This window comes from Sinocyclocheilus grahami, unplaced genomic scaffold, assembly GCF_001515645.1.
Source record: "Sinocyclocheilus grahami isolate Dianchi unplaced genomic scaffold, SAMN03320097.WGS_v1.1 scaffold188.1, whole genome shotgun sequence".
In the NCBI taxonomy this organism is placed as follows: domain Eukaryota; kingdom Metazoa; phylum Chordata; class Actinopteri; order Cypriniformes; family Cyprinidae; genus Sinocyclocheilus; species Sinocyclocheilus grahami.
In genome coordinates, this window is record NW_015505367.1 from 588197 (window position 1) to 604541 (window position 16345).

At 39.4% G+C, this 16345-nt stretch overlaps 1 protein-coding gene across 4 annotated transcripts in view; it reads left to right on the forward strand.

Annotated features, from left to right (window-relative positions):
• Positions 1-16345, forward strand: part of dpydb (dihydropyrimidine dehydrogenase b) — a 168681-nt gene that overhangs the window by 65570 nt on the left and 86766 nt on the right. For all 4 annotated transcript variants that reach the window (XM_016284786.1, XM_016284785.1, XM_016284783.1 and 1 more), the window contains 3 exons: positions 1413-1520; positions 1843-2012; positions 9701-9911. In XM_016284786.1, coding sequence (XP_016140272.1) covers positions 1413-1520; positions 1843-2012; positions 9701-9911 — 489 coding nt within the window. The remainder of the gene's footprint in view (positions 1-1412; positions 1521-1842; positions 2013-9700; positions 9912-16345) is intronic.

Here is a 16345-nt window from a genome sequence, read left to right on the forward strand (position 1 = left end):
ATATACTGAAGTATATTTGATTGTGCTAAAGTGGAACTATTGTAAGTATACTTCAGGTACCCTTTAAATATCTCTCATTAGACCTATATTATTCAAACATAATACAAGCCTCATCAATAGTGACATTAAAACATATTTTAGGCTTAATCATAAGAAATATTCATTGTGCAAAAGTAGTACAAATAAAGTTATTAAATTATACATTTTATATCAGTAAGTCTTGAGCAATATGTCAGTAAATGTGTTAATAGATATAAACTATACCTAGTATCAAATAAAAGTTTTTTTTTTTTTTTACTTGGGTAATCAAGTGACCACATTTATGACACATACAATGTGTATAGACTGTCATATGTTCTTGTTCTTTGAATCAAATCATGCTGGAGAACAGGTTTTTTAAAACTGTTTTTAAATAGATAGAAGAGGAACTCGAAAAACACCTTCGGGGTCCTTCGCAAGATTTCATTTCTAAAACCACATCTACTTCTCTACTTACCTTTCCTATAAAATCATTACCAGTCTGTGAATCACAGTATTTCTCTTCAGCTCTTGCAGTTGCTTAATGCATTATAAGCATACGGGAAAAGACTAGTATTTAATTTGTGCATGGATTTGATCTGGGAAGTGTCAAATGGCGCTACGAAGCAACTGCTCTTAGACCGGTTCAAGGCAAAATTACACTTTTTAGACATCTCTCAGCTACACAACTTTGTGAATTTTTAATGCACATTAATTGTGCGGAAGTAGAGCTGAAGTCCAACTAAAGTTAATATACTGAAGTATATTTGATTGTGCTAAAGTGGAACTATTGTAAGTATACTTCAGGTACCCTTTAAATATCTCTCATTAGACCTATATTATTCAAACATAATACAAGCATCATCAATAGTGACATTAAAACATATTTTAGGCTTAATCATAAGAAATATTCATTGTGCACAAGTAGTACAAATAAAGTTATTAATTATAAATTTTATATCAGTAAGTCTTGAGCAATATGTCAGTAAATGTGTTAATAGATATAAACTATACCTAGTATCAAATAAAAGTTTTTTTTTTTTTTTTTACTTGGTAATCAAGTGACCACATTTATGACACATACAATGTGTATATACTGTCATATGTTCTTGTTCTTTGAATCAAATCATGCTGGAGAACAGGTTTTTTAAAACTGTTTTTAAATAGATAGAAGAGGAACTCGAAAAACACCTTCGGGGTCCCTCGCAAGATTTCATTTCTAAAACCACATCTACTTCTCTACTTACCTTTCCTATAAAATCATTACCAGTCTGTGAATCACAGTATTTCTCTTCAGCTCTTGCAGTTGCTTAATGCATTATAAGCATACGGGAAAAGACTAGTATTTGACACACAATATATATTCTTAATTATTATTTTTTCATGTTGGACAGGTCTTCCACAAGCCAACAGGGACAAGATCTTTGAGGGCTTGACCACCGAACAGGGATTCTACACATCAAAGGATTTCCTACCCTTGGTTGCAAAGGCCAGTAAAATAGGTACAGAAAGAGATTCCAGTTTATGTTCCTTTCAACATGGTGCAATGTAAAAAATTTAGTGTGAATTTACAGTATACCTTTGGATTCCAGCTGCTATCATTTAACAGTACTTTTACTTTACTTATTTCCTGTTGTGTTCTCTTGTAACAATATTACACTGACCGGGGGAAAAAAAAAACTCTCCTCAATAGTTCTCAGTTGTGGCATTCTGTGGTCAAACTGTTAATAGTTTCTGTTAATGATATTTGAATCTCGATGCACTGAATTTTACTTACAATTTGTGTTTTGTTTTGTTTTTTTATGTGGCATGTGTCTTTTGCAGGCATGTGTAATTGCCGTTCTCAGCTGCCAAAGCTGCATGGGAATGTGATGGTCCTAGGCGCAGGAGACACAGCGTTTGACTGCGCCACCTCTGCTCTCCGCTGTGGAGCTCGACGAGTCTTTGTTGTGTTTAGAAAGGGCTTCACCAACATTCGCGCGGTTCCAGAAGAGGTAAAAAAAAAAAATCAGTTCAGCAGCACCTGCAGCCAGTGATAAATTTCTATTGAGAGAACAGCTGTATACCCCACGTCCTTAAGAAGACTTTTTTCTCTTTTTGTCCTCTAAAATTACATTTTGTGTTGATTTTGACATGTTTTCTGGTAAACTCTCGCTCCATCTCTACTGCTCACTAAAATGACAAGTAGACAGACAGATTATGGTGTACCTCTACAAGCTCTTTTACTCAAAGAAGTATTCTGCCTTGAGTATCTCTTAATTTATTATGCATAAATGAAGACAATTCCAATAATTTTTTAAAAATCTCTGTATAGGTGAAGTACAGCATATAATATCTGTTTTGTTTTGTTTTTTTGGTCAGAGTGAATCAGCAGTAACAAAATTGGCTTAACCACAGTGTTGTGGCCGAGCTTCCTGTTTGTTTGCAGTGTTTGAAAGTGTATTATTGTGATTATTATTATTATTATTTGCCCAGTTGCACAGAAATAACACAGATCACCTTTAAAATGATCTCATCTGGCATGACTGTTGCATAAAACCCTAAAATAATGAAAATGATTCCCAAATGGACATAATGTATTCAAGGGAATGTAAAAAAAAAGTGAAGTTATATTCATTATCCACCTTTCCTCTAGAACCAGCTCAATTGAGAACGTAGCCAAGTTTCGAAAGCCATTGTCTCAGTTATTACTGATATTTTGCAAAATTCTGTCTGTAATGTGGAATAGTTACATGAAATATTAATCGTTTCAAATGGAACCTTATCAAAGTTAACACAGCTAGCTGTAGATTACACAACAGACAGTCGGATTAAAAGCGATAAAAGTCAGCTGAGAAAAACTGAATGGCCTTACCTAATGGAGTAAGCTGACAGTAAAAATATTCAGAGTAAAATATCTCTGATAACTGATCTGAAATCTAGGGTAAGATCGGGAGTGGAGTGAGCTGGAGTTAAAAGTGGACCTTTCTCTGTGAATTGGACATCTGAGATAAAAAAGAAAGAAAGAAAGAAACATGTGAAACACTAAGGTTAAAAAACAAACGTACGTGAACAAAAAAGACTTACATGTTTTAAAATGATTAATTCTGCCTCTATTTCCTATACAGTATTTGTTTTTTCAGTTACACACAAATAAACATTATATACAATGGTTATACCTTAATACATATAGCTGAATATACAGTATTGTTTGAGACATATTTTGAGACATATGAGACAATTTTATGTATTACACAGGATACATATTAATTATTATGTAAATTTAGAAAAACTAATAATATAGTTAAATGGTGATAGAAAAATACATTTTTTTGAGGGGAATGTTTAGTAACCTTCACAGTATTGTATGTGTGTGCGCTGTTAAGACTTGAACAGAGGCAGTGTTAGGTGTAACTACACGGAACAAAATTATAAACGCAACACTTTTGTTTTTGCCCCCATTTTTCATGAGCTGAACTCAAAGATCTAAGACTTTTTCTATGTACACAAAAGGCCTATTTCTCTCAGATATTGTTCACAAATCTGTCTAAATCTGTGTTAGTGAGCACTTCTCCTTTGCCGAGATAATCCATCCACCTCACAGGTGTGGCATATCAAGATGCTGATTAGACAGCATGATTATTGCACAGGTGTGCCTTAGGCTGGCCACAATAAAAGGCCACTCTAAAATGTGCAGTTTTATTACACAGCACAATGCCACAGGTTTCGCAAGTTTTGAGGGAGCGTGCAATTGGCATGCTGACTGCAGGAATGTCCACCAGAGCTGTTGCCCGTGAATTGAATGTTCATTTCTCTACCATAAGCCGTCTCCAAAGGCATTTCAGAGAATTTGGCAGTACATCCAGGGGTGTGAAGTAAGGAATTACAAATACTCACGTTACAGTAATTAAGTAGTTTTTATCAGTAATTGTACTTTTTTTGAGTAGTTTAAAAATTGTGTACTTTTACTTTTACTGCTATTTTCCTCCATTTGTGGTCGTTACATGCTTATTTTATTTTTATCCATCAACGTGATTGGATAGAGAGTAATAGGTCTCGTGACTTTCGTCAAATCAAATTGTGCATAGAAAATTTTAACCGCCAACTGTTTATCATGGCTGCTGGAAGCACACTCTTCAAGCATCAATTCAGTCGCATCTTCCTCTAACTTAATATGTTAGGTAAATTTCGGATTTCTGCTTACTAAATGATTTGTATATATACTTGCCTATCTACACGACCTGAAATTTGGTGTGAGGTTGCAGGTATTGCATACAGTGTTAACTCCCGCAAGTGCCACGTTCGGTAAATTCCCACTCACTTATGAGACGCGCGATCTGCGCTGCCTCGTCTCTCTCTCGCGCGTGCGTTCTGCAGCAGTCACTTGGATAAGTCATTGTTGCTTGTTGAACTTGTTTACTTTTGATGAGTTTGAGCGAATGATGTGCTCTGTGAAAAAGTGTGTTGGAAACACAAATTGAAGACCAATCTGCACCTTATTGATGTCCCGTGGCGTTAATTTTTTTAATGCATTGCTAAGAACATACACAATCAAAGCCAGGGGTAAATACAATTGAGAGTACAAATGCAGGTTACAAAATCAGGAAAATATTGTACAAATGACACAATGAGACTCCCATGGCGTTAATATACTGCATCTGTGCCAGCACGTGATGTAATAAAACTGCAGCTCGTTAATAACCGTTTTTTAAATACATTTTATACAATCCGCCTTAATTTAGCAAGTGCACTCGCGCATAAACAATTTTCAAGTAAATTTTTTGTTCAACACTTTTTGTTCCGTTCATTTGTGGATGCTGTTGATTCACCAAGACCGCCACGGCTCAGCAAAGAGACATGGGTGCGTGTGTGTGTGTGTGTGTGTGTGTTTTCCTTTGAAAAAGTTTCCCCAGAAATACCTCGCTATTTAATGCATTTTTCCTTACAAATTGTATTATCAGCATAACAATTCGAGTAAATGTGTAAAAGGTATGGCATGAATTTGCCATCCTTTTAGAACAATGTGCATTTATGTTAAAATTGTAACATGAATGATCAAGTTTAGTTATTTTTATTCCTTTATTGCAAAACGCTAAAACTAGTAACCGTTTTGGAGAGAAATGGGCTCTCATTTTAACCCATATCATGGTGTGTGATGCTGAACTATGAGTTTCTAATGGTGTTTGTATTTGCACTGTTCTAAACATTCATATTTTATGTGCAACAACAGCATGCTGTCTCAGTGGCCTTACTCATGATTTTAAATCTATTTTTTTCTAACTTTGAGTTAAATGGGGATGATTGTACTGAGAATAATTTTCATCTTTTCTTCAACTGAATACTGTTTCCGTGCTGTTTTGATGTATTTTAAAGAGTTGGCAGTCAAAATTAAAACTGCTGGATGATAGATACTCTTCATTCTTTATGAGAAATAAGATAATGTGAATTACAGAATGTACAACGTTTTTAAAATGAATAAATTGAGGTGTACAGCATTTATTATGAGGGGGTAGAATCCACAGCTCAGTACTCACTACTCAATACTCATGAGTACTTTTAAATAGGCTACTCTTTTACTCTTACTCAAGTAATTTTTTGGACAAGTACTTTTACTCTACTCACACTACATTTTTTGGAAGGTAATGGTACTTTTACTTGAGTATATTTTTTCATACTCTTTCCACCACTGAGTACATCCAACCGGCCTCACAACTGCCGACCACGTGTAACCACACCAGCCCAGGACCTCCACATCCAGCATCTTCACCTCCAAGATCATCTGAGACCAGCCACCCGGACAGCTGCTGCAACAATCGGTTTGCATTACCAAAGAATTTCTGCACAAACTGTCAGAAACCATCTCAGGGAAGCTCATCTACATGCTCAGCGTCCTCATCGGGATCTCGACCTGACTGCAGTTCGTCGTCGTAACCGACTTGAGTGGGCATATGCTCACATTTGATGGCGTCTGGCACTTTGGAGAGGTGTTCTCTTCACGGATGAATCCCGGTTTTCACTGTACAGGGCAGATGGCAGACAGCGTGTATGGCGTCGTATGGGTGAGCGGTTTGCATCCACGACCATCACCTCATGTTGCAGCATGATAATGCACGGCCCCATGTTGCAAGGATCTGTACACAATTCCTGGAAGCTGAAAACATCCCAGTTCTTGCATGGCCAGCATACTCATGTCACCTATTGAGCATGTTTGGGATGCTCTGGATCGGCGTGTTCCAGTTCCTGCCAATATCCAGCAACTTCGCACAGTCATTGAAGAGGAGTGGACCAACATTCCACAGGCCACAATCAACAACCTGATCAACTCTATGCGAAGGAGATGTGTTGCACTGCGTGAGGCAAATGGTGGTCACACCAGATACTGACTGGTTTTCGGACCCCCCCGGACCCCTCAATACAGTAAAACTGCACATTTTAGAGTGGCCTTTTATTGTGGCCAGCCTAAGGCACACCTGTGCAATAATCATGCTGTCTAATCAGCATCTTGATATGCCACACCTGTGAGATGGATGGATTATCTCGGCAAAGGAGAAGTGCTCACTAACACAGATTTAGACAGATTTGTGAAGAATATTTGAGAGAAATAGGCCTTTTGTGTACATAGAAAAAGTCTTAGATCTTTGAGTTAAGCTCATGAAAAATGGGGGCAAAAACAAAAGTGTTGTGTTTATAATTTTGTTCAGTGTAATTACTAAGTAATTAGTTACTGTAATTTAATTACTTTTCCCTTGAAAAAATAAAGTAAGGGATTACTCTTATATTTTCTGTAATTTAATTGGTTACTTCTTATGTAATTTAACTTAATACTGTGTATAGACTGTAGAACATTTATACACAATACAATAGTATATTTAACATCAAAATTTAAAGTCTAACCTTAAAATGCATGCTTTTTATGTACCCTTCTCATTTTAAATACTTTGAGTAAATAAGAATACTGGACACTTTAGTTCTCCAGTTCTCACTATTAACTTGTTGGTTATTAGCATGAATATTACTGGGATATTGGCTGTTTAGTATTACTTGAAAAGCACATATTAATGTCTTATTTTGCAAGACCTTATTCTAAATCCTTAATCCTACCCAATTCTTAAACCTAACAACTACTTTACTAAGTATTAATAAGCAGTAATTAGGAGTATTTTGAGGCAAAAGTCAATAGTTAGTTAATAGTGAGAATTGGACCCTAATCTAAAGTGTGGCCAGAATAATTTATGTAGTTACTTGAAAGAATTAAAAGAACCGTTTCATGTCTATCCTTCATTAACTTGTCGAGGTTGATAAAGGATTTAAAAAAAGTAATAAGTAATTCAATACTTTTTGGAGAGAGTAATTTATACAGTAATCTAATTACACTGTTGAAGATGTAATTAGTAACTAGTAGTAATTTATTACTTTTTTAGAGTAACTTACCCAACACTGAACAGAGGTTAGTCTGTCGATTCATCTGTGAAAATGTTTACATGTTTGCCATATTGTCTTCCACTGTATGCTATATACAGTTTATAAATAACAATTTAATTCATTTAAATCTTACTTTCCACCAGTTTATACTGTATACAATTTACATGCCTATACTTTACCTAGTGCTAATCAGAGAAAAAACCTTGGAGTAAAAGCAGTTGAAAAAGAGTTTGGCAGGAAACAAGTGAGAGAGGTTTCTGTAAAGGTGACCTTTATATAATAAAGATTTTAAATAAATAAATAAATGAGCTTTATATAATAAGATTTTATTTTTCTGTGGAGCTTTTTAACAAAGTAATTAAGACATATTCTTTTCTCAATGACAACTGTTGAAACGCTGCCATGGCAACAGTGACAAGAAAGTTAAACTTAGAAATATGTAACTACAGCAACTATTAGCTCTGCCTTTGCTCTGCGAACGTTCAAACAGTGGTGTGCTAAAGCACCATGGCCGTAAATTAAGCCTCTTCATAATGGAGGGATTTTTTATGAAAGGTGTTAGTTTTATTTCTACACTCAGTTCATGTACGTTTAAAGAATTTAGCATACTCTTTTATCCAGAACGACTTACAAAAAGCTCTTTAGCTTGACGCATGAGACCATTATGATCAACAGATGGTAAGCATACAGTTTATATACAAACAAGTGCTTGCTAGTACAAATAAAGCTGATATATACATACAATAAAACCTAGTGCAAATAAACAAGATACTGTTTGGTTTCTTTTTTAAATATAGTATATTTGAAACTTTACTTGCAATTTCAAATGTCAGTGTGCAATGGAGTAAATTGCAGAATGGGGGTGGGGGAGGTTTAGATGATGGGGGTTGACGTGCGGCCAATGTACGAATACAACCTACAGCACTGTTCCCTGGTAAGGAAAGGGCTGACTCTGGATATTCAGTAGGAGCAATCTGTGTGTCTTGACTGTGGTTAGTTTATGTGGTGAAAATGACAGGTTGTTGTCCAGTGCGGCATCAGGGTTCTTTGCTTTCTGTGTGGGTGAGATGGTGGAGTTGTTTATTGAAATGACAAGGTCTTGGCAAGGGTGGATTTTAGATGGGATACACAGAAGCTTGTTTTTTGATAAATTTAGCTTCAGAAGACAGCTGGTCATCTAGGGGGAAATGCTAGCCAGACATGAGGTGATTTGTGAGAAACGTGGTTGTCAGAGGGTGGGAAAGTGAGAATTAATTGATTATCAGCTCAATGAGAATAATAGATAAAACCATGAATAGTGTAAAGGAAGAACAGAACTGGTCTGAGTACTGAACCCTGTGGAACTCCAGTGGGTTTGGAGATGAAGGTCCTTCCCATTATATATAGTGGGTTCTTTTCTGAAGGTACGATGAAAAAAAAATGTGAGTGCAGACGCTGTAATTCAATCGCTGTTATTAGGGCTGTTTTTGTATAGTGTGCTATTTCAAAACCAATTTTCATCAATGAAGTTGTACTTACAGGTGTAGTCTGGGACATGGTTGAAATTTCACAGCAAATTTCTACAGTGTGGTTCTTTTGTTTAACCCTTCCATCCATTATTCTATCAGAACAGACTTGTCACCCATTTTGGGGTTACTACCTACCAGTTGAGAAATACTGCTCTTCACTGTTGAGAAAGGGCAGTAAAGATTCATATAACCTGTCAGATGTCCATGACTACAAACCGATGTGAAGAGGACCTGAAGTTAGGAAGGTCAGGTGATGGTAGAGGTGATGAAAAAGAATGTAAGATAGAGTAAAAAAGGGTTGAAGAGGAGGTTAAAATTGCATGTGAGAGGCTTTTTGGATTCTTGTGCTTGTGAACCTGGTCAATGGTTTATACTGGAGTGTTGTATTGGAGATTCTTAAGGGGAAAGAAGCAATGCACTGGAAAAGTTATCAGGAGATACAGTGGAAGGAGTAGGATAAGCTGGAGGGTTAAGTCGAGAGTAGAAGATACAAAAATGCTTTCTGGGATTTGAAACGTGGCTTTGTAGAAACTTTTAGGAGATTTTCACTGGGAAGATTTGGGTCTCCAAATAAATGGTACAGCTGATGCTGTCTGTAAGCAGGCTCAGGAAGATGTTCAGGTTTCTGTGAAGTTTTCGAATAATAGCCAATTCTTAAATTTTAGTGTCATAACCACCTTCTAAAGATGAATGCATGAAGTTCACTCTGTTTTCAGGCATTCCAATGTTAACCATTAGGATCACATGCTTCTCTTTTGATTTCTGTTTTTAAGATGGAGGTGGCCAAAGAGGAAAAGTGTGAGTTCCTGCCCTTCCTGTCCCCTCATGAGGTAATCAAGAAAGATGAGCGTGTTGTAGGCCTGCGTTTTTGTCGCACAGAGCAGCAGGATGATGGGACCTGGGTTGTTGATGAGGAGCAAATTGTCCACCTGAAAGCAGACTTCATCATCAGTGCCTTTGGCTCCATGTTGAACGATCCAGAAGGTGAGGTCGAGGTTGAGTCTGGTGACTCAGAAATGACACTAGCTGTAGTTAGTATTAATGAGCCTATATGGGTTTATTTGTATTCTTTTTAACTCCTTTTTGAAGCTGCATATGTTGCATGTAGTAAGAATTATTTCTAGAACATTTCTCATCATGCTCTAACTGTATTTGTTTCCTGGGCAATGTAGTTTGAAGGTACCCAAATTAATGATTCCAGTACATATTGTTTTGTGTTGCACACTGGGCATGTTAAAAACTGGTTCTAATGTAGCTTAAATGAGCACATGTTGGCATACCTGTGGTCCATGTGAAAGATTTCCCCAGCGAGCCATCACAGAATCCAGACTGTTCTCTCGTCAATAAGCATTCAGCACCTCCCCACTTATCTTTCCTTAGCAGATTTTAGTAGCCACAGCATGATAACCATCACTCTGACGGAGAGGCAGGAGATGATAAGACCCTCAAAACGAGAGCCTTGTTTCATTATGGGAATCCTTTATCAATCCACAATCACAAATACAACCTTATTTCAACAGATTAACCAAAAACATCAACCACACATTCACATATTTTGTCTGTATCATATATTCTGTGCTCCTTCACTATATATATCAACCAAGGTATTTTTGTTTAATCTTTATCATAATATATATGTTTATTGTATTTTATATATTTTCATATTTATATATTTATTACATAATTTGTAAAAAAAAAAAAAAAAAAAAAGGCTATTAAAAACTTAAAACAAGAACCATATCCTCAAATCATGCAAACCAAATACCAAAATATCAGTTTTGTTATTATTTATTCACTTCATATCAAATCTAAATCTCTATACTATTTTTCATAATTTTAATACTTCAACCTTTTATTTTAGTTGCGAAGGCAACATTTCTAATTTTCGTTAGAGTTAAATTTATTTAAACTCCCTCTCATGTCATTCTGATCCTGTATGCTGTTATTTTGTTTTGTGAGACAAAAAGTGCAATTTTAAAAACTCAAGACCAGTGTTTTTATCGTTAACCAAGCCTACAACTATTAAAAAATCTTTTTTTAAGTGAATTTAAATAAATATTAAAATTAAATCAAATAAAAATATTTGATGAAGAATGTAACTTTAGCTAAATTTAACTCTAATAGTTTGAAAATGCCTTAGTATTTGGTTTGTATAATTTGCTTTAATGATCAAAGAGTTAGTGTATTAAATATTTAATGTTCATTTGTTTTATATTTTTAGATCCTAAAACAGTTTATTTCCAGGTTTAAATTAGATTTTAAATCCCAGATGTGGCCTCAGACTTTTGTACCTCGCTGCATTTCTTTGTGTCTTTTTGTCGGCACACATTCACCCAGCTATTTTCACCTCCTCATGATGTTTTTTTCTTTACTTAGCATTTTGTTGTCCCAGTGTTGTTGCTCTCTAGCGGACCTGTCATCCATCCTAAACACTGTAATGTCTCTGAGCAGACAGTCGTTTCATCACCGGCTTGAAGCTCAGAGATAGCAAGCTTATAAATGCCACTCACTCCCCGCACCTTTCTCAAGATATGAATTACTTATCCACTCCAATGGCCGGCAGAGCTGACAGAAGAGGGTTGCATTGCAGTGTTAGAGAAGAGAAAAGCTGAGATAGTGAGAAATTCTCCCCCTGCAATCTTGGGTGGGCAGGCTGGTAAGTGATTATATCACCACTGCCCAGCGGGATGAGCAGCTGACTGGCTACTTTTACCACTGTGGGGACCCTTTGCTGGACCCCATGAAGCATGATGTTGTCTGTATTCAGGCCCCTAGGCCTCAAAGCAATGCAGTTTTGAGACAGTTAAATAAGTACAGTAGTCCACCAAAAAAGTCTGTCATCATTTTCTCCCTCTCAAGTTGTTCTGATCCTGTATGCTGTTATTTTTTTAAGACAAAAAGTGCAATTTTAAAGACTCAAGACCAGTGTTTTTATCGTTAGCCAAAACTAAAACTATTAAAAAATATTTTTAAGTGAATTTAAATAAATATTTAAATTAAATTAAATAAAAATATTTGATGAAGAATGTAAGTTTAAATAAATTTAACTCTAACGAAAATTTGAAATGTTGCCTTTGCAACTAAAATAAAAGGTTTAAGTATTAAAATTACGAAAAATAGTATAGAGATTTAGATTTTATATGAAGTGAGTAAATAATAACAAAACTGTCATTTGCTGAAGCAGTGTGATGTTTTCACATCACTCTTTCAGCATCATAACAATAAAATAATTCATATATTTTCATTTTCATTGATGCATTCTGCTTTCTCACTTTCAAAGTGGCTTTGTCACCTGTAAGCGGTTGCATTTCTTCATGCCAGTGTCTTCCTGCTTGTATTTCACACAGCAGTGTGCATTCCATCTTCTAATGGAGCTTGGCAATGATCAGTTGTATGAGAAGTTACTCTGGAGACTACTACTGGATTCTGAGAGGAGGCCATTTCATTTAAGGGGAAGATCTCAGGAGTCCCTCAAATTTGTCACACTCCACAGCTCGCGCGTGTGTGCATGAGCCAGACAGAGAGATGTGGGGAGAGGAGGGAAACAAACAGGAGGGTGTGAGGATATTTTTGTTTTAGTTTTTTTTTGCTGAAAATGATGAGGCCGGCAGTCTTCATGATCACTGGAGCGTCAGGCGAGGAGAGCTGACGGGAGGGACCAGGGGATTGGTCTCGAAAAAAAGGAAAGGGAAAATATACTCAACAATAACAGCCACAGCAAAAGCATCAACAGGGCCGTCAGGGTTACACATTCCTCTGCTTGTCTCAGGCAAGAATCCAGAGGGACTGTCATTTCTTCCTCCATCAAAGACATGTCTTCATTTTTCAGCTTAAACAATATCCAGCAGTCACTAAGTGAACACTTATGTGTCCTCAGTGGCACCAAAAGTATTTGGATACTTAAAGATCCTATAAAATCAAAATCTAAGTTTTGTGACTTTGAATATGTCTATTAGGCTGTGTTTAGACTTGCTCACGTGAATTTATTTTTACTCACATGTGACTCAGATCGGATATTGTTGCACACAGGTAAAATAACCCATAAAAATTACATTTATTTTACCCGTTCAGTCAAATTTTGCACTGCAAACATCAGTGACAGCTTTAATTTGTCCATGATGGCAAATGATCATTGTATAAGCAGCATAATCACATCTGATGTGAATTAAAGTCAGAGAGCCATCCGACGTAAATTATATTAATTATTTTTGTGCTGTTCAAAACACGAAGGTCAACCATGCCATTAAATGTGATCACAGTGGAATTATTCTAATATGGATTTATAAACTCAGTATAACAGTAAAGTCATACATCGGATTTGAGTCGTGTCTTAAGTGTAAGGTAAACAGGTGATACAAAAAAAATGTATATGGCCAAAAGATCAAATCTGTGCATTAAGCCTTGCAGTGTAAACAAACGCAGCTTCAGATTTGAAGACATGAAAGTGCTAGAGTATAGAATTATTATGTGGAAAAACTGACCAAATTACTGATTTCTTATTTACAGATTTTTGTCCAATCAAAGTCTGAATAGAATGAGAATGTATGTCAACGAACAAAAAAAGCGGTACGAATGCCATTGCATTTGATAACAAAAACAAGTGGCATTTATTTGAAAGACAACAGCAACATTTTTCACGCAAGGCATTTAACAAAAAAAAAAGAGAAAAACCTTCTCTTGACTGGCAACAAGAAGGCCAGTCATTGTTGTCGTAGCACTACCCACTCAGTAAGATTGGATAACACTGGGAAAACGTACTTGCGCAGGCCCCGCGGCCAGCTGTGTTCCAGTGCGTCCATGCCGAGTGTTCCCTCGATCAGGGAGTAAAACAACTGGCAGTATGAAGCCTCTGGAGAGGCAAACAGGTTTACCTGAGCGGCTCCGAAACATCTCCAAATCAGCTGAACCATCTGGGGATGGAGTCTCCATTCACCCGGGAAACGCAGCTCATGACAGCTCATTGGCTGTCAGACCCGGAATGTGAATGGCACGAAGCGACCTCAGATGCTTCTGACTCCAGAGGAGGAGGTGGCGGCGAGTTGTGTTGACCGTGCAGGACCTGCACGTGCTTGCCTCGTAAGCGCCCTTTGAGACAGTTCAAGGCAAGGCGTACTGCTAACAACTAGGCAGTTGATGTACCAGTGCAGTTGGGGGCCCGTCCAAACCCCCAACACTGCATGCCCATCGTACGTGGTAGAGGCATCCGTGTAAACCACAGCATGCCTGGAGACCTGTTCCAGGGGCACTCCTGCCCAGAGAAATGCAAGGTCTGACCACAGGGTGAAGGTTTGGCAGCAGACCGGTGTGACTTGGACCCGGTAAGTGCCGCATTGTCACACCCACCTCAGGACTCAGCCATGAAGCCAGTGTTGAAGCGGTCTCATATGAAACAGCCCCAGCGGCATGACTGCTGCTGCCATATGCCCCAGGAGCCTCTGAAACTGTTTCAGTGGGACGACTGTCCTGCTCTTGAACATATTCACTGACTGAGCACGTTTCTGCATGAGGCGTGCTGTCTGTTTGACCGAATTCAACTCCATACCGAGAAAAGAGATCCTGAAGGCCCAACTGACTGAGGTGCGAGAGCACCAAGTCCCTGTGTTCGCACAACTGATCCTGAGACTGAGCTAGTATGAGCCAGTCATCGAGGTAGTTGAGAATGCGAATACTCCGCTCTCTCAGGGGAACAAGGGCTGCCTCCGCAACTTTCGTGAAGACACGGGGCGACAGGGACCCCCCATCGGGCTGGACCTTGTACTGATATGCTCGTCCTTCAAACGCAAACCGCAGGAATGGCCTGTGGCCCAGAAGGATCGAAACATGAAAGTTTGTGTCTTTCAAGTCGATCGCTGCAAACCAATCTTGGGGACAGATGCACCCGAAGATGCGCTTCTGTGTGAGCATCTTGAATGGTAGCTTGTGAAGGGCCTGGTTCAAAATGCACAGATCCAAGATTGGTCGTAACCCACCGCCTTTCTTGGGTACAATGAAGTAAGGGCTGTTAAACCCTATCTTGATATCGGCTGGAGGGACCGGCTCTATCACATTCTTCACCAGTAGGACTGCGATCTCTGCACGCAATACAGGGGCATCTGCAGCCTTCACTGAAGTGAAATGGACGCCCCTGAACTTGGGAGGATGCCGGCGAACTGAATAGCTGAGTCTGATGGTCTGAAGGAGCCAGCGAGATGGACTGGGGACCGCTAGCCATGCTCCCAGATACCGTACAAGTGGCACCAATGGAACCACCGATGTACCCGCAGTGGGGCAGCGAAGAGAAATGCAGGGACCCGGCCCGGGCGTCTCGTAGCCGATCAGGTCTGCGGGTGTGCAACACTTACCTGCGTTCAGGCAGAGAGTGCGTGAGTAGCACGTTTGATCGCACTCTCGAACCTCGGGAGTACTAGGTGGGCTACCTCCAGCGGTAGTAAACACCATCATGTCAGCTAGAGCCCCGTCTACCAGACACGCTTACAGGCTGAAGTGGAACCTGTTCATCGATTGGTGATCTTCCCGCCGGGAAGACCCCCATAGATGCCCGGTCGGAGTCGTGCTTTCTTTCCTGCAGGATGGGTTGGAGCGAAGGCTGTCTCCCTCCACCCTCAAAGTGTATGTTGCCGCCATTGCCGCACATCACGAGGCAGTAGACGGTAAGTCTCTGGGGAAGCATGACTTGGTCATCAGGTTTCTCAGAGGGGCAAGGAGGCTGAATCCTCCGCGCCCTCACCTGTTACCCTCTTGGGATCTCCCCTCGGTCCTGGCGGCCTTGAAGGAGGAGCCCTTCGAGCCTCTGCAGTCAGTAGAGCTTAAGTTTCTGTCGTTGAAGACAGCGCTCCTCACCGCATTGGCCTCGGTCAAGAGGGTAGGGGACCTGCGGGCATTTTCGGTCGACGATTCGTTCCTAGAATTCGGAACGGGTAACTCTCACGTTGTCCTGAGACCCCGCCCTGTATATGTGCCCAAGGTTCCCACCACACCTTTTAGGGATCAGGTGGTGAACTTGCAAGCGCTGCCCCGGGAGGAGGCAGACCCAGCCATTGCTGTATCTGTAACCATCTGTAGAGCTGCCGGCTGGGCGACGCCTAACACGTTTGCGAGATTCTATAATCTCCATGTAGAGCCGGTGTCCTCTCGTGTACTCGCCTCAGGTAGGCAGTAACACCGGACCCGCTCGGTGTCGATCACGCTTGCTGCGCCAGTCCCCTCTAAGGACCGGATTCGTGCGCATTTTTGCTTCTCAGTTCAGTTCCCCATGGCGAACCCTGTTGGAGTTCCTCCCGCACCCTCGGCGGTCAGGCGTGGTGGAGCGCCAGACGCCAGGCTCAGCACTCGTGTGCATGCCCAAGGTCAGCCCTTGTGCTGGGCTAGGTGCCCGTGTGTAGTGATCCCCCCTTCGGGCGATCCCACATGTGTACTCT